The sequence below is a fragment of the Abramis brama genome (genome assembly GCF_963993115.1).
Source record: "Abramis brama genome assembly, chromosome: 5".
Taxonomy (NCBI): Eukaryota; Metazoa; Chordata; class Actinopteri; order Cypriniformes; family Leuciscidae; genus Abramis; species Abramis brama.
Window position 1 is genome coordinate 1,358,786 of NC_139967.1, and position 26,215 is coordinate 1,385,000.

At 34.8% G+C, this 26,215-nt stretch overlaps 3 protein-coding genes across 4 annotated transcripts in view; all 3 read right to left on the minus strand.

Moving 5' to 3' along the window:
- Positions 1-2,883: 2,883 nt before the first annotated feature.
- On the minus strand, positions 2,884-11,661 carry LOC311083429 (uncharacterized protein). 2 transcript variants are annotated; one of them, XM_084114947.1, is made up of 4 exons: positions 11,413-11,661; positions 10,274-10,449; positions 6,629-6,790; positions 2,884-4,561 (listed from the first exon to the last, which is right to left on the minus strand). In XM_084114947.1, the coding sequence occupies exons 1-4, from the start codon at positions 11,439-11,441 to the stop codon at positions 4,284-4,286; spliced, it is 645 nt and encodes a 214-aa protein (XP_083971073.1). In that variant the 5' UTR covers positions 11,442-11,661; the 3' UTR covers positions 2,884-4,283. The 2 variants fall into 2 exon arrangements, with proteins under 2 accessions (XP_083971073.1, XP_083971074.1); XM_084114948.1 differs by having other exon boundaries at positions 11,365-11,652.
- Positions 11,662-12,047: 386 nt separating this feature from the next.
- On the minus strand, positions 12,048-21,032 carry ddrgk1 (DDRGK domain containing 1). The gene is made up of 9 exons (XM_084113747.1): positions 20,845-21,032; positions 19,511-19,657; positions 18,533-18,669; positions 18,128-18,229; positions 16,793-16,915; positions 15,510-15,548; positions 14,062-14,118; positions 13,929-13,977; positions 12,048-13,217 (listed from the first exon to the last, which is right to left on the minus strand). The coding sequence occupies exons 1-9, from the start codon at positions 20,930-20,932 to the stop codon at positions 13,051-13,053; spliced, it is 909 nt and encodes a 302-aa protein (XP_083969873.1). The 5' UTR covers positions 20,933-21,032; the 3' UTR covers positions 12,048-13,050.
- A 713-nt stretch (positions 21,033-21,745) lies between these two features.
- Positions 21,746-26,215, minus strand: part of haus4 (HAUS augmin-like complex, subunit 4) — a 9,273-nt gene continuing 4,803 nt past the window's right edge. Inside the window, exons 8-11 of the mRNA XM_084115708.1 lie at position 26,215; positions 24,896-25,026; positions 24,738-24,806; positions 21,746-22,115 (exon numbers count right to left, since the gene is read on the minus strand). The exon at position 26,215 is cut by the window's right edge and continues 145 nt beyond it. Coding sequence (XP_083971834.1) covers positions 21,941-22,115; positions 24,738-24,806; positions 24,896-25,026; position 26,215 — 376 coding nt within the window. The 3' untranslated portion in view covers positions 21,746-21,940. The remainder of the gene's footprint in view (positions 22,116-24,737; positions 24,807-24,895; positions 25,027-26,214) is intronic.

Sequence of the window (26,215 nt, forward strand, 5' to 3'; positions counted from 1 at the left end):
ATTGCTCATGGTTAGTTCATGTTAGTACATTAACTAATGTTAACTAATGAACCTTACTGTAAAGTGGGTTACACTTTATTTTAAGGTGTCATTGTTACACTGCAATTATACATTTAAAGTCCCCCTGTGGTGAAAATCCAGCTTTTAATGTTGTTTATGTGTCTATGTGGTGTTTTTAATATGCTTTAAGACAAAGCATGTGTAAATTCATAAGTCGACTCCATTGCTGAGTATTTCCTCCTTAAAACTGCAGTGAACCAAAGACAGTCTCAAAAACACGCTTTGAAATCGCTGGTGTTTCTGACGTCACAAACTACCTTGTAACCAATCAGATCAACGCGTGATCGTCAACCAGTGGATCTCTGAGCTGAGTGAGTGAGTGGAGGTGGGGCTCATTTGCATATTCATAGAACCGCGCATACTAAATGAGGCAAGCGTGTCGAGTTACATTCAAAAACTTTTAAATATGTAATTTTGGTGATTAAAGATGAGTTTTAAAGGATAAAGTTAATGACTACAGGGGAACTTACTAGTACCAAGTAATAATAATTAACTACGTTTGGTTTAGTTGAGTGTAATTATGCATCATTTTTAGTTATTACTATAGTAATGTAACATATATGAAACAATGTCACTGTACCATGTCCTTGTTGTTTTTTTTGGTGTGGGTTAGAATTGATCTTACTTTCTTATAAACATTTTTTTTTTCATGAATCCAACTTTAAGTATCTTTATTAAATTAGTAATTAATTGCATTATTAAAACCAAAAGCTGTATCTGTTAAGATTAGTGTATTTTTAACTTACATGAACAAAGAACAACTGTATCTTAAATAACATTAACAAAGATTAATAAATGCTGTGAAAATATATTGTCAATGTTAACAACTGATTTTCATTAGTAAAGATAAAGGAAATAAAGTGAGATCGTCGTATTGTTCAAAGCATTATATTAATTTAAATGTGCAAAGATTCATCAGGCATAAATGACAGCATCAGAACGAATATGAATGCATTGCTTTAAAAACAAACTCATAAAACATTTGAGATGATGATTGTTTTCTCCTCATAATAAACACGGTCCTTTCAGTGCAAATATCAGCTTTCCTTCAATTCCACATCATTCAGTTCAGACCTTAATCACGGTTTAACATCCACAACTAACCCTGCCGTTGATAAACGTCACATTAATATTTCTCTCTCCCCATTCACAAATTCATCTGTGACATTAGCAACTTCTCAAGGTTACTATGGCGATGGTCTCCATCCAACTGGAGCACAAGCTGGTGTCATGTGACGGAGGAGAACGAGTCTAATTAGAGCTGAGAAATTAAGGCACGACTTCCCATGATTCCACTGTTACCATGAAGGTTCGTTTAGTGAGCAGTCCAGATCATTAACACGCTTGAAGCTCAACTTTGGACAAGAAACAATGAAGATATCTTTTTTTTTTTTGTATTACACGCAATTAAATGCAATGGCTTCACCAGACATGAACAAAAATTGTGTATTTCCTCTTTGAAACTCAGTGTGAATTTATATTTTTTGAAATCACAGTGTTTGCCATGTCTCAAAATGAAAGATTATTGTGAAATATGCAGTGAGATTCATTCAAAAATGCACATACATGAGATTTACACTCACTAAATATATCATAACAATCTGTGCATTATATTCTGAATCTTTTGTAACACATTTAAATCATTATTTGCTTATAATCTTTTCCTTGATGAGAAGAAATGTTGGTACAACATGTTGACAGAAACACGTCATAATTACACTGAAATAACAGAATATCAGACTACAAATGGTACAATATTATTCTGTTTAAAAGAGGGAAATACAAATACAGTATGAGACAGAATTCATTTGATTCATCAAGATCAATGTTAGCTAGAAAATGTAATGCTTATCTGCTGATGTTTTGAAGAGGGAGCAGGTGATTTAAAGGGACAGTGCACCTAAAAATAAAAAATGTAATATTATTTTTTAAGAGTTATTTACTCATCTTCATGTTGTTCCAAACCTGTAAGAGCTTCTTTCTTCTGTTGAACACAAAAGAAGATATTTTGAAGAAACCGTTTTTGGACCCCATTGACTTCCATTGTATTTTTTTCATACAGGTTTAGAACTCGGAGGATGAATAAATAACAGAATTTGTATTTATTTTTTGGTTGAAGTATCCCTTTAACAGCTCTAAAACCTCTTTTTAGACACGTGACGTTACAAAATAAAAGTTCTTCCAGGAAGCTCAAGGCACACTGAGGATCGGTGTTTGATTCATTTCTCCACAGAAATCACACCAGCGAGATGAAATCAGCCCTGAATATCTTACTTTTCACACTTTACACTTAGTTTTCGTCTTTACAAGATCCAAACTCACCCTTTAGGTGAAGTGAATAAGAACTTTTACACTGTATGTGCATTAGAAAGCGGACTCTGATCTCAGTTTAGTCCAATTGAATGCTGATCGGGTCTCAGTCCACTTTCGGTTCACACCTGGTTTGATACAACATTACACTGAGTTTTATATGATTTCCTCTTATTTATACATAATGTAAACTGAATATTAAATATGATTATGCAGCATAAAGGCTTGTTGAGTTTGTTTCAGTATAAAGGAGTTCATGTAGAGCGTTCACTTGTAATTCTGCTCTTAAACCCCTGAAACAAACCGAGTGTGACTTCAGTGGTTTCTGTATTTGGTCCGAGAGTAAACAGAGTTTTACTGCGTGAAGCACCTCAAGTCATGTTGGAATGATCATACTTACAGAAAAACTACATTTCCCATAATTCTGGCAGTAATGATAGTCGTAGTGCTGAAGTGAAGTCAATATTGAATACTGAACTGAATTATAATTGAAGTAGCAAACAGGATACAGAATTGTAAATGAAGTTAATTTAATTAAATATTGTTCAGGTGAAATAAATAAATAAGCCCTTACAGTTTTTGCCTATCCCCCACATTGTATTCTATTGTTCTTTATTTTTTTTAACTGTGCAAAAATAAAAATAAAACCATAAAAGTAAAATAGAACAAAATCCAAAACATTTCATTTTTCACTATGAATTACCCATAAATATGATCTCGTCATAACACAAAAATTAGGCTATTTTTAAGAAAAATTAGAGTATTCATTTTTAGAATGAAATTTGTTTTTAACAAACAAATTGTTTTAAAATTCATATACAGCAGCTGTGTTTCTTTTCACTTAGAAAGTCAATGTGAATCTTATTGTAAAAAATTAAATGTGATTTTATGGATTATTATGGTAGACTTCATTTGGTGCTGCATGGCAAAAGTTTGCTAATTGCTTTGACAATATTAGAGAAAAATGCCAAATTAATTCAGACAAATATAAACAAACAAATGTAATTTAGTCCAAATGAATTGTGTTTTATCAAAATATATGTTTCAGTGTTATTATAGTTAACTGAAACTAAAATTAAAGCATTAAAACATGTTGGTGTTTAAAATAAAACAAACATTATATGTATATATTAACAAAGTAATATAAAAAACTTAAACTTATTTTATTTCAGTAACATTTCTCATTTACATTTAGTTCTTGATGTACTGAAATAACTCAAACTAAAAGTGAAATAAAAATCAGACATAAAAAAAACAAATGACAACAAAAATAATTAAAATGAAAATGGAAAATATAAAAATAAAAAACAAAATATTAATAAAATCATACTCTCTCAATGATGTTTTGAATTTCTTTGAACTTTAATTTAGTAAATAATCTTATTATAGTTAACTGAAACTAAAATTAAAGCATTAAAAAAATGTTGCTTAAAATAAAACAAACGTTAACTGAATTTATTTTAACAAAATAAAATAAAAATATAAAAAACAAACATTTTATTTCAGTAACATTTCTCATTTTCATTTAGTTCAACTTGATGTACTGAAATAACAAACTAAAACTGAAATAAAAAACAGACATTAAAAAAACCTGAAATGACAACAAAAATAATTAAAATGAAAACGGAAAATATAAAATAAAAAAAACTATTTAAAATATTTATAAAAACTACAGTATCATACTATCTCAGTGAAGTTTTGAATTTCTATGAACTGTAACTCAGTCAATAAATACTTCCTGTCATTCCAATTCTACATCCTGTATGACCAATTCAACTCAAATTCACCCTGAATTTCATAAACGCCGAATTTTGCATGTGTTTGCCCGATCGCGTTTGTTTCCCGTCATAAGAAATAAAGTGCATAAATCAACTGAAACTCTTTACTTTATAGAGGTTAAACTCTATACGACTTTACTCCTCCCTCTCAGCTCGACCAATCAGAGGCTCCGTGTCACTGTCGTCTCCGCCCACGCTCAGGTAGTCACATGACCTGACGGGTTCTGGCCGAGCCTTGATGGCGAAAGCACACGCGGCGAGAGAGAAGAGCAAACCCAATATCTGGATGAAGAAGCTTTCCCCGAGGATCAGGCTGCGGCTCGGCTGAGATCCGGGGTTCCCTCGCTGCAGGTTGTGTTCGATCACACACATGCACGCCACACACACACCCAGCATCGACACACAGCTGACCGCTGAAATGAGAGAAACACACACATTAGAAGAAGAAATGCGATGCTTGATGAATTCATCTTGGCACACTGCAATAAATGCTTTTCTTACTTAGTATTTTTGTCTCGTTTCAGTCCAAATATCTAAAGATTCTTAAATCAAGATGTATTTTTGTCTCGTTTCAGTCCAAATATCTAAAATATTCTTAAATCAAGATGTATTTTTGTCTCGTTTCAGTCCAAATATCTAAAAATTCTTAAATCAAGATGTATTTTTGTCTCGTTTCAGTCCAAATATCTAAAGATTCTTAAATCAAGATGTATTTTTGTCTCGTTTCAGTCCAAATATCTAAAGATTCTTAAATCAAGATGTATTTTTGTCTCGTTTCAGTCCAAATATCTAAAGATTCTTAAATCAAGATGTATTTTTGTCTCGTTTCAGTCCAAATATCTACAAATTCTTAAATCAAGATGTATTTTTGTCTCGTTTCAGTCCAAATATCTAAAAAATCTTAAATCAAGATGTATTTTTGTCTCGTTTCAGTCCAAATATCTAAAGATTCTTAAATCAAGATGTATTTTTGTCTCGTTTCAGTCCAAATATCTAAAATATTCTTAAATCAAGATGTATTTTTGTCTCGTTTCAGTCCAAATATCTAAAATATTCTTAAATCAAGATGTATTTTTGTCTCGTTTCAGTCCAAATATCTAAAGATTCTTAAATCAAGATGTATTTTTGTCTCGTTTCAGTCCAAATATCTAAAAATTCTTAAATCAAGATGTATTTTTGTCTCGTTTCAGTCCAAATATCTAAAGATTCTTAAATCAAGATGTATTTTTGTCTCGTTTCAGTCCAAATATCTAAAATATTCTTAAATCAAGATGTATTTTTGTCTCGTTTCAGTCCAAATATCTAGAAATTCTTAAATCAAGATGTATTTTTGTCTCGTTTCAGTCCAAATATCTAGAAATTCTAAAAATCAAGATGTATTTTTGTCTCGTTTCAGTGCAAATATCTAAAAATTCTTAAATCAAGATGTATTTTTGTCTCGTTTCAGTCCAAATATCTAAAAATTCTAAAAATCAAGATGTATTTTTGTCTAGTTTCAGTCCAAATATCTAGAAATTCTTAAATCAAGATGTATTTTTGTCTCGTTTCAGTCCAAATATCTAGAAATTCTAAAAATCAAGATGTATTTTTGTCTCGTTTCAGTGCAAATATCTAAAAATTCTTAAATCAAGATGTATTTTTGTCTCGTTTCAGTCCAAATATCTAAAAATTCTAAAAATCAAGATGTATTTTTGTCTAGTTTCAGTCCAAATATCTAAAAATTCTTAAATCAAGATGTATTTTTGACTCGTTTCAGTCCAAATATCTAAAAATTCTTAAATCAAGATGTATTTTTGTCTCGTTTCAGTCCAAATATAAAAAAATTCTAAAAATCAAGATGTATTTTTGTCTCGTTTCAGTCCAAATATCTAGAAATTCTTAAATCAGGATGTATTTTTGTCTCGTTTCAGTCCAAATATAAAAAAATTCTAAAAATCAAGATGTATTTTTGTCTCGTTTCAGTCCAAATATAAAAAAATTCTAAAAATCAAGATGTATTTTTGTCTCGTTTCAGTCCAAATATCTAAAAATTCTAAAAATCAAGATGTATTTTTGTCTCGTTTCAGTCCAAATATCTAGAAATTCTTAAATCAAGATGTATTTTTGTCTCGTTTCAGTCCAAATATCTAAAAATTCAAAAAATCAAGATGTATTTTTGTCTCATTTCAGTCCAAATATCTAAAAATTCTAAAAATCAAGATGTATTTTTGTCTCGTTTCAGTCCAAATATCTAAAAATTCTAAAAATCAAGATGTATTTTTGTCTCGTTTCAGTCCAAATATCTAGAAATTCTTAAATCAAGATGTATTTTTGTCTAGTTTGATAAAACTAGTGAAATATCAGTGAGTTTTTTATTACCATTTTCTAAACTACAGTGAATAAACTGTGATAATGTGAGAAATGTTGAAGGGGTCTGAATAAACTCTGGTTTGACTGTAGGAACGATCCCATCACACTGAGTTCAGGTTGAGTGATGTCACCTGTGGAGACGTGCAGTGATGTCACCAGCTTGGATTGATTGACAGACGCTCCGAGGAAGTCCATCAGGAATGAGAAGCTTGAAAACAAGACGGCGCAGTAACTGAGAGCGGCCAGCGAATACAGGAGCCACATTCCCCATCCGTGCAAACCACCCAGCGGACCTACACACACACACCAGAACAAGTCAAGTCTCCATTTATACAGCGCTTTAACAATATAGATGTTTCACAGCAGCTTTACAGTGAGAACAGGAGATTACAGTAACAGAGATTGTTCAGGCTTTACAGCAGATCTAGAATAAAGTTATTTTTGATTGATTCACTTCCGTTGTAAACATCATTAGTTATTAACTTAGCGGCCGCTAACACGACACCATTCTAACAAGTTCTCTCTTCGCAAACTTAAAAAATGCAAACCAGTGAGAACGCTGACAGCGTGCACATGCATATCAGTGTTAAATCTACAGGTATGTGCGTTTGAATATATATGTGCGCAGGCGTGTAGTCGTTCTTTACAAACCAACCCTCAACAAACTACTTGTCTGGCCTTAAAATTTATAATACAGAATGTTTTGTTGTTTCCGCGTATCCATGCGAACTGGAATCATTTTGACAACGTTTTATCTGACGTTGTACAGAGGTAAAGGGAAGGAGGCCTTCACAGCGGAGAGACTAGATGACACTTCAGGATTGCGTTGTCGCCGTGTCGAGGCGCAGGTCCTTCCTCAGATCTGGTGTGTGTGTGTGTGTGTGTCGAGGCGCTAGCCTAGAAATCTAGACGCACCCTAGCGTTAGCAAATGTAATTTGCAGCCAGTGTCGTATAGCAACTCTCTGTTGGCTTGCGAGCTGGAAAAACCAAACTCTAGTCAGGCCAATCACATCGTGTATAGAGTCGGTGGGCGGGGCTTAACATAATGACGGTAGAGTTGCGACGGTTTCGCGTCTTTTTCTCTCCGTTTTGTCCTTCCGCCCGTCCACACTGAGACGGTGTTTTTATTAATGAAAACTACGCTTTTTGAAAACGTGGATAAATTTGAAACGCCGTTTTCGCGTTGTAGTGTGGACTGTCAAAACGGAGATAATTAAAAACGATGACGTAGTCATGTGGCGCATATTTTACCAATAGATATTCATGTTTATACCGGTACTGTGCCTGTTATGTGCTGTTCACTTTCACACAGTTGCTAAAATTTGTTACTTCACACACTCTTCATATCACAGTCCTGCAAACATGACAGAATTTACTCACATTTGCTGTCCGGCGGTAAAACATGAGAGCAGTTTTAGCGTTTTAGACCAAACATATAACGGTGAGTGAGTGCGACCTGGACGCTTCAGTGAATGAAGAGATATTCTGCTAAATAAAATTATCCTGTCAGAAGACCTGCGAGATGACATCAGAAAACACCTGAAACGCTAGTGTGGACGGAGAGCGATTTTAAAAGAAAACGCCATTTTCAAATGTATCCGGATTAATGTAGAGGTAGCCTTAGAGGCTTTTCATTGTGAACACCAGGGTTTTAAATTAAAGCGGTGGTATAATGCCCTTTTCACAAGATGTAAAATAAGTCTCTGATGTCCCCAGAGTGTGTGTGTGAAGTTTTAGCTCAAAATACCCCACAGATATTTTTATATAGCATGTTAAAGTTGTCACTTTTTGAGGGTGAGCAAAAACACACCGTTTTTGTGTCTGTCCCTTTAAATGCAAATGAGCTGCTGCTCCCGGCACAGGGGGCGGAGCTACAACAGCTTGCGTTCTGAAAATTTCACTGAAAACTTTTAGCCTTTTATGTTCAAACCGGAGACAGACAATGATGGAGAGACTCAAGAAGAAGTGACAACATGTAGAAGCAACAGGACATTTCTGAATGGTTAGTTGATGAATTTATGAAGCTTATGTGTAGTTATCTTCTAATCATTGATTAGCATATTCTGTCTTGATCATCTACAGTGAGGAAAATAAGTATTTGAACACCCTGCTATTTTTCAAGTTCTCCCACTTGGAAATCATGGAGGGGTCTGAAATTGTCATCGTAGGTGCATGTCCACTGTGAGAGACATAATCTAAAAAAAAAAATCCAGAAATCACAATGTATGATTTTTTTAACTATTTATTTGTATGATACAGCTGCAAATAAGTATTTGAACACCTGAGAAAATCAATGTTAATATTTGGTACAGTAGCCTTTGTTTGCAGTTACAGAGGTCAAACGTTTCCTGTAGTTTTTCACCAGGTTTGCACACACTGCAGGAGGGATTCTGGCCCGCTCCTCCACACAGATCTTCTCTAGATCAGTCAGGTTTCTGGGCTGTCGCTGAGAAACACAGAGTTTGAGCTCCCTCCAAAGATTCTCTATTGGGTTTAGGTCTGGAGACTGGCTAGGCCACACCAGAACCTTGATATGCTTCTTACAGAGCCACTCCTTGGTTATCCTGGCTGTGTGCTTCGGGTCATTGTCATGTTGGAAGACCCAGCCTCGACCCATCTTCAATGCTCTAACTGAGGGAAGGAGGTTGTTCCCCAAAATCTCGCAATACATGGCCCCGGTCATCCTCTCCTTAATACAGTGCAGTCGCCCTGTCCCATGTGCAGAAAAACACCCCCAAAGCATGATGCTACCACCCCCATGCTTCACAGTAGGGATGGTGTTCTTGGGATGGTACTCATCATTCTTCTTCCTCCAAACACGTTTAGTGGAATTATGACCAAAAAGTTCTATTTTGGTCTCATCTGACCACATGACTTTCTCCCATGACTCCTCTGGATCATCCAAATGGTCATTGGCAAACTTAAGACGGGCCTTGACATGTGCTGGTTTAAGCAGGGGAACCTTCCGTGCCATGCATGATTTCAAACCATGACGTCTTAGTGTATTACCAACAGTAACCTTGGAAACGGTGGTCCCAGCTCTTTTCAGGTCATTGACCAGCTCCTCCCGTGTAGTTCTGGGCTGATTTCTCACCTTTCTTAGGATCATTGAGACCCCACGAGGTGAGATCTTGCATGGAGCCCCAGTCCGAGGGAGATTGACAGTCATGTTTAGCTTCTTCCATTTTCTAATGATTGCTCCAACAGTGGACCTTTTTTCACCAAGCTGCTTGGCAATTTCACCGTAGCCCTTTCCAGCCTTGTGGAGGTGTACAATTGTGTCTCTAGTGTCTTTGGACAGCTCTTTGGTCTTGGCCATGTTAGTAGTTGGATTCTTACTGATTGTACGGGGTGGACAGGTGTCTTTATGCAGCTAACGACCTCAAACAGTTGCATCTAATTTAGGATAATAAATGGAGTGGAGGTGGACATTTTAAAGGCAGACTAACAGATCTTTGAGGGTCAGAATTCTAGCTGATAGACAGGTGTTCAAATACTTATTTGCAGCTGTATCATACAAATAAATAGTTAAAAAATCATATATTGTGATTTCTGGATTTTTTTTTTTAGATTATGTCTCTCACAGTGGACATGCACCTACGATGACAATTTCAGACCCCTCCATGATTTCCAAGTGGGAGAACTTGCAAAATAGCAGGGTGTTCAAATACTTATTTTCCTCACTGTATGTAAATTTTAGGGTTTGTGATAGCACTAATCACTATCTTACATAAGCACTGTGTTTATAGGAAAATCCAGAAGTATCGGATCAAACCTGTGTCGGTGCGGTTCTGGTACGCGTTTATCGTGAAGGCCACGCCGTAGATGAGTTTGCTGTCGGGATTGGAGGAGTTCTGGACCTGGATCCAGTTCGGGTCTGCGATGGACGTGCACAGCGACACCAGAGTGAAGCACTGGCACACGGCCGCAGGGGTCAACGCCAGGGTCATGCTGAGGGAAAGATGGGATTTAAAAGCAGCACATTCTGCGTGGAAACAATAATTCAAGGGAAAAAATGCACATATCATGCACTGAATTCAAATGCTTTTGCACACTTTGAGCATTTAAGGTTCCTCATAAACAGAAAACAGAAATTTGCACTTTAATTTTCCTTGCTTTTATTTTGTGATTATTTTAATTACTTACTGTGTAAAGCACTTTTATTTGCCAAAGTGTATGACGTGCTATATGAATAAAACTGCCTTGCCTAATGTTGCATCACAATAAAAAAATAAAATGGATGTAATTGATTGTGACAGTGAATAAAGAATATGCTGATGTACATGGACTCAAGTCACTTTTTTGGAATTTATTAAATTCAATAGCATTCATGTAAAATATAAATAATAAAATAGTACTGTTTTATACTGTAAAAATAAGTCGCAGTAAGGGCATAATACTGTAAAATGAAATTGCGGTAAGGATAGTGCTGCCAGTAAGTTACCGCAAAAATACGATAAAATGTCTAACAGTACATTTATAGATCTCCTTTTCTGTCACAGTTAACATTACAAGAAATGGAGTTGGAGAAAGTGGTTTTGAAAAACCCACAGCTTCCTTTTACTGTTTCTAAAAATTAAGATGCGGTGTTAGTTTGGGCCACAAGCCTACGAGGGGGGAGGGGGGCCTCCAAGATTTTGTGATATATATATATATTAAACCCTAGAGACAATGTAACGTAATTAATAAACTACAAGATCACAACATAAAACAAGCACGTGAACACCCGGACCTGCCCTTTGGTCCAGATCACGTGACAAGTAGCCCCGGTCTCAGGACTGTAACTACCTCATTCAAAGCGATATTAAACATTAAAAAACCATTCGAGGAAAACAAAACAAAACAGAGATTAAATTTACATAATACCTGACAGATTTCCGCGTGATGTCACCGAATGAAAACGACGTTTCTCACCTTGGCAGTCGAAGAATCGCTCGTGACATTATAACCGCTATAAAACATTCTCTACGCTAAACAAAGCGTCGATTTTCTGCACCTCTCATGCTGGACACGGAGAAAGAAGAACGATATGTCTTCTGGTCGCGTTATTTAAATCTCTAGCGCATAAAAGCTCATCGTGGCGGTTTAAAACACGGAACGAATCAACAACATAAGCAGATGAGGAACACTGCGCATGCGCAGCTCTGCTCACACAGCGCCCTCTAGAGCCTCGACGCACACATGCAAGACACACATGCACAACACAAGACATCTGACATTTCTTTTGATTTTATTTTTTCTGTTTATACTAATGTATAATGTATCCTATCCTATATATAAACCATATAAACTATATATATGGCTGTATTTTTAAATCTTTAAAACCAACACAAAAATGATGTGCAAATAGAAAAGTTGTGCTTCAGGAAAATTAATGTCACAAGACAAACAACCAGTAAACAATTATAATTCCTGCTGGGAATAAAGCAGTCCTCTCATATGCATGCTTTCTGTTTCTCATTCGATACTGCTGGGGACCAGCTAGTTTAAGGAAAAATAAACAATAAAAGCCTTACATGTTTAAATTGTCATTACAATAAATCCAACTGTAGTTTTTTGTGATACTTTTATTGGGACAGGACAGTCCACAGTGACAGGGTTCCCAGTTTCTGACCAATAAACATCCATGACTTTTTCAGTTGTTTGTGATAAAGGCCTCAACCAATCATTTAACTGACATTATAAGTGCATGAAATATTGTAGACTTGATCCTTGCTAGAAAAATATACTATGAAAATCAAAACTACAGTGATCAGTTTTAAAATCCCCTCACGTTTTCACGTCATGAACGAAATACAATCTCCTTCTCAAGCACTGAATATGATTCCTCTGCGCTAAAACAAGGCAAATATCACCGCAGGTTTGAGTCCTGAACGATGGCTCTGTATGAAAGCTTGTTTCTGCCATGGAACAAAAAATAAAAAAGGTATTTGCTATTTTTTTCCTTGCAATTCAGAGTTCATGACTAAAAATTATTCTTTATAATCGTTTAGAACTCACAATTCAGACTATTTTTTTTTTATTGTTTCCAGTTAAAATATCAAAAACATTCTTAAATCAAGATGCATTTACTAGATGAGTAAAATGCCATAAGATATTGTGTCTTGTTTTCTGGGGAAATACATTTTTTGCTTAAAAAAGGCAAAATTATCTGCCAATGTTGTTTCTGTTTGAATTAACATTATTTTTCTGATCCTATTGGTGGATAATTTAGCTTGTTTTAAGCAACAACTCTCTTAATTTTGATTTATTTCCCCAGAAAACAAGACATAATATATTATGGAATTTTACTCATCTAGTAAATGCATCATAAGAAAGCATTTTTTGCAGTGTATAAACTCTGAATTATGAGAAATCAACAGAATTCTGAGAAATAATGTCAGAATTGCAAGAAATAAAGTCAGAATTGTGAGATATAAAGTTTCCTTTCTTATATTTATTTTACTCCGTGGCAGAAACAAGCTTCTATCCGCAGTTCTGGCATGACAGACTATAAATGATAAGCTGCATCCCTCTTGATCCACAAGTCCTCGTGAGGAGAAGAAAAGGCCTTTATGTTGCGGGTGTGCTCTGGATGTCGGGCGTGAGGTTTATGAGGGTGTTGCTGGCTTGAGCGAGTTCAGTGATGGACACTCGTCCTCTCTGCTTGATGAACTGAGCCACAGCGTTCAACTCCTCCGGCGTGATGAAGATGAACTTCCCTCGGTCGTCGATCACTCCTGGAGAAACACACCAGATTATCTTAATCTCTTCTCTGGTGACGAGGGCGGGGCTATAACCTGTCACTCACATCAGATCCACCAATAGCAAACCACAACCATACAATCAATTCCACATGGACAAAATCAAGCCCCGCCCACATTTGGTTCTTAATTTGTGAACGTATGAATTAAGACTTTAAGACCAGCAGAAACCCTGTATTGTATTATAAAAACAGTAGGGATGCATTTTGGCCGATACGATAACTCTTCATATTTGAAAGCCGATAACCGATATATTGGCTGATAAATCTAAACCCAAATTTGTATATAATTTTTAAAGGCCTGGTTATAAAAACAAAGTCTCACCATTATAATCCATGCCCTAAACACACAATTATAATGTTTTAATGATAATTTTATGTAGCCGATATGACATATTTGTGCTGAACTGTATTTTCCTTTTTTTAAAGTGATTTCAATCATATTTCAAGCAATTCATAATTATCATGTTGAACAGTCGCATCTGAAGAGTCTCAGCTGAAGGAAATAATACATTAATATATCAGACAAATTTTCTTATCGGGCCGATAACGATAACATTAAATATATCGTCCGATACCGACATGTTGGCCGATATATCGTGCATCTCTAAAAAACAGGAAGGTTGAGGAACTGCTGTAACGGTGTAAAGTGTGTGTTCTGCATCAGGATGAAGTCACACACTCGTACCTGTAAGGGAACCGTCTGCGATCAGGTCCTGGAGTCGGGCGATAGCGTCCTGACGTGAAGAAACACATCGCGAGAATCAGCTTAAAACACTCAAATGTGTTCAGAAGTCAAAACTGTGGCACTGAACTCTGACCTGTGTGCGCAAGCCGAAGTGAGACGCCAAGTCCTCCAGCAAAACCACTTTGGATTTCTGAGATAGAAGTGAACACAAGTGCCATAAATATATTTTGTTGTAGCAGAAAATACAGTCAAACCAACATGTATTCACACGCCTTCAACATTTCTCACATTATCACAGTTTATTCGCTATAGTTTAGAAAATGGTAATAAAATATGAGCAGAACTCAGTTGATATTTGACTGGTTTTGTCCGCCCTTCTGTTAGACTGTCTCACACATGAATTATGTTGAATATCTGTCAGCTGGTAAATTTAACTACACAATTAGATAATACCAGTTTAGCTCAACCAATCACCAAGCAATGCTTCATTGTGTTCAGTCTGTGTGTAAAAAGAGCATTAGCAATTAAAGACAAAACACTGAAGAAAACATGATCAGCTCAAAGTGTCCGAATCATTTTTGGTCCCAAATTTTTTTTATTTACTGTATGAAGAATGTTTGGGTATAATGTGTCACAGTTTACTTTATTTTGCTCTCCTCACTCACAGAAATGAACTATAGTGTCCTGATCACACTAGTGGAAAAATATCAAAAATTATATCTGGTGTCTGAATACTTATGGTTTGACTGTATATATGCTTCACATTACATTTACACAAGATGTGCATCACAGTTCTGTACAAATGTGCCTATTTTACTACTCTTCAACACCTTTGAATTGATTCATTGAATCAGAATCGGTTTTGGATTACATAAAAAAAGACTGATTCATTAATTTGATATCAATCATCTATGGAAGCTTGTTTCCGCCACAGAGTGAAAAATAAAAAAGGTAATTGCGACTTTTTAATCTCACAATTCTGACTTTTTATCTCAGAATTACGTGATATAAAGTCGCAATCGCAGGTTATAAAGTCAGAATTATGAGATAAAAACTCGAAATTGCTAGAAATATACTTGAAATTCTGACTTTTTTTCTCAAAATTGCATGTTTATATCTCACAATTCTGACTTTATAATACGCAATTGGGAGATATAAAGTCAGAATTGCGTGTTATAAAGTCAGAATTGTGAGATATAAACTATTCTGAGGTAAAAAAAAAAAAAGTCTGTCTTTTTTTTCCCTTAGAATTGGACTATTTCTCAGAATTGCGAGATATAAAGTCGCAACTGCGAGAAAAAAAGTCAGAATTGCGAGATGTAAACTCGCAATTGTGAGATAAAAAGTGGCAATTATCTTTTAAAATGTTTTATTCTGTGGCGGAAACAAGCTTCCATAATCATCTGATCGTTTGCTTTAAGCGCATCATTCAAGTTCCAAATAAAGAGACAACTATAATAAAATATCTTTCATTTGTACAGCATATCATACTTTATAGTGTATTATCATAAAAGGCATATTTCAACTCATAAAACATGAATGCAACAGCTTTAATCTGAATGTATAACGGACACACTTTACCTTGACGTACTGGATGAACTCTTGCAGAAGGTTGCGAGACTGAAAAACACAAAATAACTTTAAAATCGGATAGATTTTGCTTTACATTCAGATTGTCTGTAGTGTCTCGCATTAAAGGGGTCATGACATGAGAAATCAAGTTCAGTTTCTGACGGACTCCACACGCTCGAGTCTGCCGACCACAGGACAAATGCAAGAGTGAAAGAACGTTTATCCAGGTGGTTTGAGTCTCCGTAAAGACTTCAGAAGACCAGTGTCAGGGACAGAGGATGGTTTATTATAATGGAGTCTCGGATCGTGTCACAGGATTATATGTTTGTTCGGAGCATTTGACTGCAGATTGTTTTGCAATGGAGAGTTCACAAAAAAATGTTTGTTGAAAGATGAAGCAGCGACTGTACAGCACAAACCCTGTATAAATGATTTCATAATGCTGTCTGTAAATTATGGTTTTATATGGATAATTTTTTAATAAATACTGTTTCCTGTGCAGTGACGTTAGCCAATCACAACAGTGGCGTTTACTGACAAGCCTTAAAGTCCCCCTGTGGTGAAATTCCAGCTTTTAATGTTGTTTATGTGTCTATGTGGTGTTTTTAATCTGCTTTAAGACAAACCATGTGTAAGTTCATAAGTCGACTCCATTGCTGAGTATTTCCTCCTTAAAACTGCAGTGAACCAAAGACAGTCTCAAAAACACGCTTTGAAATCGCTGGTGTTTCTGACGTCACAAACTACCCTGTAACCAATCAGATCAACGTGTGATCGTCAACCAGTGGATCTCTGAGCTGAGTGAGTGAGTGGAGGCGGGGCTCATTTGCATATTCATAGAACCACGCATACTAAATGAGGCAAGGGTGTCGAGTTACATTCAATATATTTTAAGACATTTTTCAAGAAAAAAACTTTTAAATATGTCATTTTGATGAGTTTTAAGGGATAAAATTATTATATACAGGGAGACTTTAAAGGTGCACCGTAAAAAGTGATAATTTCAGACAGGGGCTCAGAAAAAGGGTTAAAAGTAATAATTTTTCTACATATATATTTGTTTTTCGTGGAAAAAAACTATTAAAATTATAAGTGAACCTCAAGGAACATATTAAAATAAAATAAAAATCCATGTCATGAACCCTTCAATAACTGAACCAGGAATGACCCTAAAATGAACTTTTACAACCTTTGTAGGTTTGCACGGATACATTGTTGCAAACACACTCACTCCCGTCTCTAAACACTAAGTAACTTTAGCACCGGATGGACAGATGTTTTGAGGAACGCACCTCTTGTTCGTCGAGCTCTTCTGCTTCTCCCTGATCCTCGATCACAAACGCCTCCTTCATCCGCTGGTACTCCTCCTCTTCTCTCCTCTCCTGATCCTCTTTGGCACGACGCAACTCATCCTCCTGTGGACGAGACGTTTACAGACATTCACTGATATTTAAGCAGGAAAGCTGACTGTCTTTCTGTGAATTACACATATAAAGCTTCGACTGAAATGATGTTTTGATGCCCAATGCCAATATCTTGGTTAGATTATGTCGGCGATGGCCAAAATAAAGCCCTATTTTAAGGTAGTAAATAACACATGCATAATTTCTGCAAAGGAATTTATATGTATTGTACATAATGTTTACTCAAATAAATAGGGATGCACCGATATCAAAATTTCAGCCGATACCGATAACCGATATTTCTTTATATTTGAAAGCCGATAACCGATATATCGGCTGATAAATCTAAATCCAAGTTTTTATATAATTTTTGAGAGCCTGATTACAAAAACAAAAGTCTCATCAGTAAAATCCATGTCTCAAACACACAATTATAATGTTCTTATGATAATTTTATGTAGCCGATATGACAGACTTGCGCTGCACATGTTGCACTGAACTGTATTTTCCTTTTTTGAAGTGATTTTAATATTTCAATCAATTGGAAACCCTCATGTTGAACAGTGCGCATCTGAAGTGTCTCAGGTGAAGGAAATAATCGTTTATTTATCGGCTTTAATATATCAGCCAAATTTTATTATCGGGCCGAAAACATTAAAAATGAACCGATATCGGCCGATACCGATATGGTGGCTGATATATCGTGCATCCCTAAAAATACAAAATAAATAATTTGAAAATGAATTAATTTGTGATCAATTCCCCGCCCTACATTTGTTCTTGTTCCAGAAACGGATATACGTCACAATAGGGAAGAAACGACTAGCGCAAATCCCGTTTGAATTCTACAAATTCTTAAATCAAGATGCATTTACTAGATAAGTAAAATTCCATAAAATATTATGTCTTGTTTTCTAGGGAAATAAATCAAAATTGAGAGAGTTGTTGCTTAAAACAAGCTAAATTATCTGACAATGGAGTAAGAAAAATAATACTGTTTCTGTTTAAATTAACATTATTTTTCTGACCCCATTGGCAGATAATTTCACTTTTTTTAAGCAACAGCTCTCTCAATTTTGATTTATTTCCCTAGAAAACAAGACATAATATCATATGGCATTTCATTCATCTAGTAAATGCATCTTGATTTAAGAATTTGTAGATGTTTGGACTGGAAACAAGACAAAAATACTAAGTAAGAAAAGCATTATTTGTCAAAATGACCTGTTTTTGCTCTTGCAGTTTCTCCTTCTCCTCTTCTTTCTGTCTCTCTTGATCTCGGAGTTCCTGCATCTTCTTCCTCTCCTCTCGCTCTTCCAGCTCGGCCTAAAACACACACACACACACACACACACACACATTAATCATGATACGTCTGAAAGGTGAGATGTAGCATATGGAGTGAATTTTGTGCCATAAACAAACAAATCCAGCATTTTGCAAACGAACTCGATCTGCTTTGCAAAGTAAATCTCGGCTCGCAAACAAACAGAAAGCAATGTGCGAATACAACAACGGTCAATCTGAGCGGAAACGCAGAGGAGTAACAAATATGTCTTGTGTTTTACAAATATACATAAATGAGCCTAGATAATATTCCACAAATAAACATGAATGCAGAATTGTGACCTCTCTCTGAGCTTTCCGCGCTTGCTTCTCTTCCAGCTTCTTCTGTTTCTTCGCTCCCACTTTCCCGGCGGCCTGAGGTCGTTCTTCAGACGCTGGCCGGTCCTCCTGATTCTCATCGGCTTCCACAGGACTGTCCTCTGAAGAGAGTTAAACACTTTCAAGTTCACTGAAAACCTCTTCTGTGATGTACAGTGGTGGCCAAAATTATTAGAACACTGCAAAACATGCTTTTCTCACTCAGTATTTTTGTTTTGTTTCCAGTCCAAAATTCAATATCTAAAAATTCTTAAATCAAGATGCATTTACTAGATCAGTAAAATGACATTAGAAATTCTATCTTGTTTTCTGATTAAAAAAAAAAAATTAAGTGAGTTTTTGCTTAAAACAAGTAAAATTATCTGCCAATGGGGTCAGAAAAAAATCAAAAAAATCTTTATCAGAAAACAAGATAGAATTTCTTATGTCATTTTACTCATCTAGTAAATGCATCTTGATTTAAGAATTCTTTAAATATTTGGACTGGAAGAATGTTTGTAATCAACAGATCTCGGTCCGGTAGATGTATTAACTAACATAAACTAACAATAAGTAATACATTTGTTATAGTATTTATTAATCTTTGTTAATGTTAGTTAATAAAAATACAGTCATTCATTGTTTGTTCATGTTAGTTCACAGTGCATTAACTAATGTTCACAAATACAACCTTTGATTTTAATAACGTGTTAGTAAATGTTGAAATTAATATTAACTAAGATGAATAAATGCTGTAGAAGTGTTGTTCATTCTTAGTTCATGTGAACTAATGAACCTTATTGTAAAGTGTTACCAAAACAATGAACTTCGCAACAAATGTAACGCTTCCTCTGCCGTCACTGTTACAGTGTTGCTGGAGCGCAGTGGTTCATGAATGACTGTGTTGATTGTCACTGTTACAGTGTTACAGTGTGCGCAGTGTTGACTGTGTTGATCGAGTACCGTTGTCTGATGCCCGCTGTGCCCGCTGGGCGCTCACTCGGGTGTGCAGGTTTCTCCGGCGGCGGGGCATTCCCACGGGACGCTCCTCTGAAGCCTGCGGACGAGACACGGATCGAGACGCCACATCCCGACGGTCCTCACGGTCCGCTGAGAGAAGACGACACAAGAGTTCAGACCCATCCAAACACAGCTAGAGTGTAAACACACACTACATACTACACTTCATTACTTTTTTAAAACTTACATTTTTACAGTCTATGGCTATAATCAATTTCTATTAAGTTACATTGTTTTTTTCTCTCCTCACTATAGTGCTGTTAGATGTATTATTCTTTCTCTAGTATTTATTTAATCAAATTATTTATGTAATCATAACAATATCATTGAATTTTTTATGCATTATTTTAAAATAATTATTATTTATTTTAATATCATCCATTTACGTATTTATTTTAATCTTATTTTAATTTATTTTGACAATTTATTTACATATTTATTTTAATCTATTAACTTGTTTACATTTTTTATATTTATTTTAACAATTTATGTACTTATATATTGTAATCTTTTTTAATTTATTTTAATATAATCTATTAACTTATTTAAATTGTTTATATTTATTTTAACAATTTATTTACATTTTAATATTTTTTATTATTTATTTTAATATAATTTATTTACTTATTTTTATCTTTTGTATGATTTATTTTAATATAATCTATTAACTTATTAAAATTTTCTATTTTCTATTAATATAATTACAATTAATTTATTAATTTTAATATCTTTTTTATTTATTTTAATATAATTTATTTACTTATTTATTTTTAATATTTTGTATTATTTCTTTTAATGTAATCTATTTACTTATTTATTTTAATATATTTTATATTTATTTTAACAATTGATTTTCTTATTTATTTAATCTTTTTATTATTTTAATATAATTAATTTACTTATTTATTTTAATTTATTTTTTTATTTGTACATTTTTACACCGTTTTCCTCTAAATTTTCCCACACGTGAAAACCCTGTTCTAGGAGGTTCATGGAAATTTTGAGGGGAATTAAAGATTTTACAAAATTAGTTTTTAAGATGCAAAAGTGAAAACTAAAAGTAAATCAGCTCTGGAATGATATTTATTGTGAAAGCAAAATGCTTTTCTCACACAGTATTAATAAGTCTGTAATATTATAAACACTTGAAACTAAGTAAATGTTGTTTTCCTGAGATTATGAGTTTAATAGCAGTGTTTCGAGCAGTAATATGAGGTTATTAATGACAGCTGCTCTTTCGCATCACTGACTGCATTAATGTCCATATTTACACACACCTTCCTCAGTCCGTCCACGAACTCTCACAGCAAACACGATCAGAACGAGCAGAATAACCGCAGCCACGATATACAGAACCACATCCATTTCGGTGATAAATAAATAAACTTAGCACTGCTAACTACAAACAGCTCTGTGCAGAAAGAGGAAGTTGACGTAAGTCTTGATCACACGTCACTTCCGTCTCACAGCGCGACCCCTATATACGTGGAGGAATAACGTAATAAATATAAATATAATATGGCACTTAAATGATGTACTTGTATTTACTATACAATATACTAATGATATAATATTAATATATAATTAAATGAACTTATTCATCCAATCATCATCTATTCTCCTCTTAATTCATTTAACTTGTATATATACTTATTTATTATGATTTTACTTATTTGAATATTTTAGTATTTATTTTAATATAATGTATGTGCTTGTATATTTTTGTTACTTTTTATTATTTATTTGAATATAATTAATTTACTTTTTATATAATTCGTATGGGAATTTGTTTACTAACGTAATATATAGATTATATTTATATATATATATATATATTTTAATAATAATGTACATTTCAAAAATGTACTTTTTTATGATCTTATTTAACTACCTGTTAAAACAGTGTTTAGTTAAAATGTGTCTATTAAAAAAATATATGATGTATTAAACTTAAATTAAAAGTTACAAGGAATATTTGACCATGAGGTAAAAAAAAAAAACCCCTGCAAAATCCGGACCGGCAAATTATATTTACTATTTATATATACTATTTTAATTTTAATAAATTCTTAATAAATTCTAAAATTAAAAAAGAATTTTAATAAATTCTTTCAAAAATGTATTGGAACCAATATTTCAGATTATACTACGTTGGAGACAAATATCAGAAAAAGAAAATAACAGACAAAAAATATTTAATTTATTAACAGCAGCTGACAAGTCAATTTTGCCTTAACCTAAACTTGTTGAGTGGCACTGATTAATTACTAAATTAATAATATTAAATGGTCAACAATATAACAAATAAATGCAAAAAACAATATTCATTACAGGACAACAGATGAACAGGGCCAGCTTTCATTATATCATTACTCATGTGGAGAACTCCTTCAGAGCCCAGGATTTGGTGGCGATCTCCTGTTGCAGTCGAGAGTATTCCTCAGCGAGAGCCTCGAAGTCTCTCCCGTAGATCTCGAAGGACGCCAGCTTCGACTCCACCGCCTGCTTGTCCATCTCGGAGGTCCTCAGCTCTGCCGTCAGCTTCTCCCTGAACACAATCACACACGCAACACTGATTATGGCAAGATAACTGCTGAGAAACTGCTAAGATAATTGATCAAATGATCATTCTTGATATCGGGAATTACATTTCCACTAGTAACAATGCTAGCTCTTGATATCAAGAATTGAATTTTAACTAGTAAAAGCTATAATTCTTGATATCTGTAATTATATTTTCACTAGTGAAATGTCATCATAGGCTGCCATTCAAATTCAATTGTTGATATCAAGAATTGATTTCTTACTAGTTGAAATTCCAATGTCACATATCAGAAATACAATTCTCACTATTAAAAACCTTTATTCTTGATATCAACAATTCAATTTCAACTAGTAAAAACTATAATTTTTGATATCAGGAATTACATATCCACTAGTATCAATGCTAGCTCTTGATATCAACAATGACGTCATCTCGAACGCCGACACTGTATATAGAGCTGCCATTGGACCACAGCATGCATTCATTAAGTCAAGTCATCTTCATTTATACAGCAACACTTTATACTTTTAACACTATAGATGTTTCAAAGCAGCTTTACAGAGATAATAGGAGATTACAGTAACAGAGATTGTTTGGCTTTACAGCAGCTCAAGAATGAAGTTATTGTCCAGATAAAGTTAGATTTATCATCATCATCATCATCATCATCATTACGAGTAGAACATTTGTGGCCGAAACAGCCATTTTAAGTTTTGGGCCGAAATCAACAGACATGCGCTTCTCCAATGGCACGCTTTGACTAGGGATGCACTGATATAAACATTTTGGCCGATACCGATAATTATTTATACTTAGAAGCCGATAACCGATATTTTGTAATTTTCTGTAGCCGATATGACAGACTTGCGCTGCACATGTTGCACTGAACTGTAGTTTCCTTTTTTGAAGTGATTTCAATCATATTTCAAGCAATTCATAATCATCATGTTGAACAGTGCGAATCTGAAGCGTCTCAGCTGAAGGAAGTTATACATTATTTATCGGCTTTAATATATCGGACCGATACCGATACGGTGGTCGATAGGCCTGTCACGATAACAAATTTTGCTGGACGATAAATTGTCCAAGAAATTATTGCGATAAACGATAATATTGTCGTTCGAGACCATTTTCATCTAATATAATGATAATGGCATAATAATGCAGGTACACCTTTTCAAAGATCTATAAACTTTTATTTCTTAAGAATATTAAACATTGAAAACGGAAAAACATTTTAAATATCCACAAAAAATTTACAAAACAACCAAAAACAATAAAAGCAATGGATGTAAACAAAATTGCACTTAAAAAAATATTAAACATTAGGCTCAGACATAAATAGTGATACATTCCATAACAGGCAAAACTGCCGGTCAGGACCTTTGTAAACAAATAAAGAAAAGCCTCAACAGTACCACAGCATTTTGCACTGTCCTCTGTTACTTTGTCGACTAAACGCCCGAGTGATTGTGTAATTTACTGTCGGGAAGACGGAGACGCACTTTATAGCGTGTATATGCTACGCACTGAAAATACTTGGTTAGGATTAGGGGTGAGGAGTGCGTGCGTATTACACGCCATAAAGTGCGTATCATATGCACGCAAAAACAATTTTTGGCGTATAAATGGCACGTCTTTTCTCTCTCCCGGCAGTCGCCGCAAGCAGTCCCGCCGAGAGAGAGAGAGAGAGAGAGAGAGAGAGAGAGAGAGAGAGAGAGAGAGAGAGAGAGAGAGAGAGAGAGAGAGAGAGACGAGGAAAACAAACAAGCATGCAAATGGAATGATCGCGGCCGGAAAAATTATCGAGCTCATTTTTTTTATCGTGCGATTAATTGATTTATTGACTATCGCGACAGGCCTAGTGGTCGATATATCATGCATCTCTAGTTTTGACTGTTCAGTGTCTATTTCATGCACACACATAAACTACAACAGTTAAACATCTCAGCTGTGTGACAAAGCTCTGGATTGACAATTTTAATTTCTCTAATTTAATCGGTAATGATATGGTTTCTTAAAAATTTAAAATCTAGTCTGTGCTGTTGATGCGTGAACAAAACATTTCTAGCACGACTGCCATCTAATAATTGCAAAAAGCTTTTTCACTCAAAATTTTAAAGTCCTGCTGTAGTCAATCATTTTATCCCTTAAAACTCATCTTTGATCACCAAAATGACATATTTAAACGTTTTCTCCTTGAAAAAAATGCCTTCAAATATCTTGGCTGTAACTCGACACCCTCGCCTCATTTAGTATGTGTGGTTCTATGAATATGCAAATGAGCCCCGCCTCCACTCACTCACTCAGCTCAGAGATCCACTGGTTGACGATCACACGTTGATCTGATTGGTTACAAGGTAGTTTGTGGCGTCAGAAACACCAGCGATTTCAAAGCGTGTTTTTGAGACTGTCTTTGGTTCACTGCAGTTTTAAGGAGGAAATACTCAGCAATGCTGTCGACTTATGAATTTACACATGGTTTGTCTTAAAGCGCATTTAAAACACCACACAGACACATAAACTACATTAAACGCTGGATTTTCACCACAGGTGGACTTTAAAAAAGGTAAATAGTGGTTCAACCGTCAATAAAACAGCGACTCCTGTGAAAACCCAACTCACGTTATTTTCTTGTGAGCTGCTATCTTGTCTCTTGTGTAGGTGTCCAGCTGAACTTCAAGCATCTCGGCCCTGCAGGAACAAACTTGTCGTTATGAACATGCAGATGCCCTCAAAACTACATTTCAGAGCACAAGCCAAATCTGCAATGATCACCGCACCTTATCTTCTGCAAACCAATCTCACACTTGGCCTCGAAGTACTCGATCTTCTTCCGGTCTAGATCTTTCTGAGCCTTTAGCCTGAGATCCAGGAGGAGACACTGAAGGATCTTCATACACTTCAGCAGCTCCTGTCAAAGCAAACACTGCTAATGTTAGGGATGCACAAAATATCGCCCACTATATCGGTATCGGCCGATATATTAAAGCTGATAATTAATGTATTATTTCCTTCAGATGCCACTGTTCAACATGATGGTTTTGAATTGCTTGAAATATGATTGGAATCACTTCAAAAAAGGAAAACACTGTAAAGCGCAACATGTTTGCAAGTCTGTAAAATTATATAAAATTATCATGAGAACATTATAATTGTGTGTTTGAGACATGGATTTTAATGGTGAGACTTTTGTTTTTGTAATCAGGCTCTCAAACATTATATAAAAATTTGAATTTAGATTTATCGGCCGATATATCGGTTATCGGCTTTCAAATATTTAGAATTATCGGTTATCGATATCAGACAAAATTTTGATATCCGTGCATCCCTAGTTAATGTAACCATAATAACCTGGCTAATCTAATCTAATGACGTCAGACATAATTTCATGAGCATCTACCGTCATAAAACACTGACATTAAATATGACACCCTCATTTTAAGCCAAAATCAATCTCAAAAACTCATTGCTTTGTTTCATGTGCAATTAAGAGTAGTTTGTTTTTTAACACCATGTCATGGCGAAAACATTTACAACAATATCTATTTTTGCTTAAAACTCAAACTATATTAGGTTTAACCTAATGAAAGATTTCTTAAGAGTAGTAAAATAGTGCTGATGCAAGAACATTTCTAACATATGAAAATGAAAAGTTTGTAGTGATGCACCGATATTAACATTTTGGCCGATACCGATAATTCTTTATATTTTTTAAAGCCGATAACCGATATATCGGCTGATAAATCTAAATCCAAATTTATATATACATTTTTGAGAGCCTGATTACAAAAACAAAATTCTCACAATTAAAATCCATGTCTCAAACACACAATTATAATGTTCTCATGATAATTTTCTGTAGCCGATATGACAGACTTGCGCTGCACATGTTGCACTGAACTGTATTTTCCTTTTTTGAAGTGATTTCAATCATATTTCAAGCAATTCAAAACCATCATGTTGAACAGTGCGCATCTGAAGAGTCTCAGCCTTCCATTTCTTCTTTATTCTATTGACACCAGTGACACAGGTGTCCGGCAGCGATCCAGATGTTGATACAACATGACAGTGGAGACATGAGCGTTGTGTCTGGACTCACA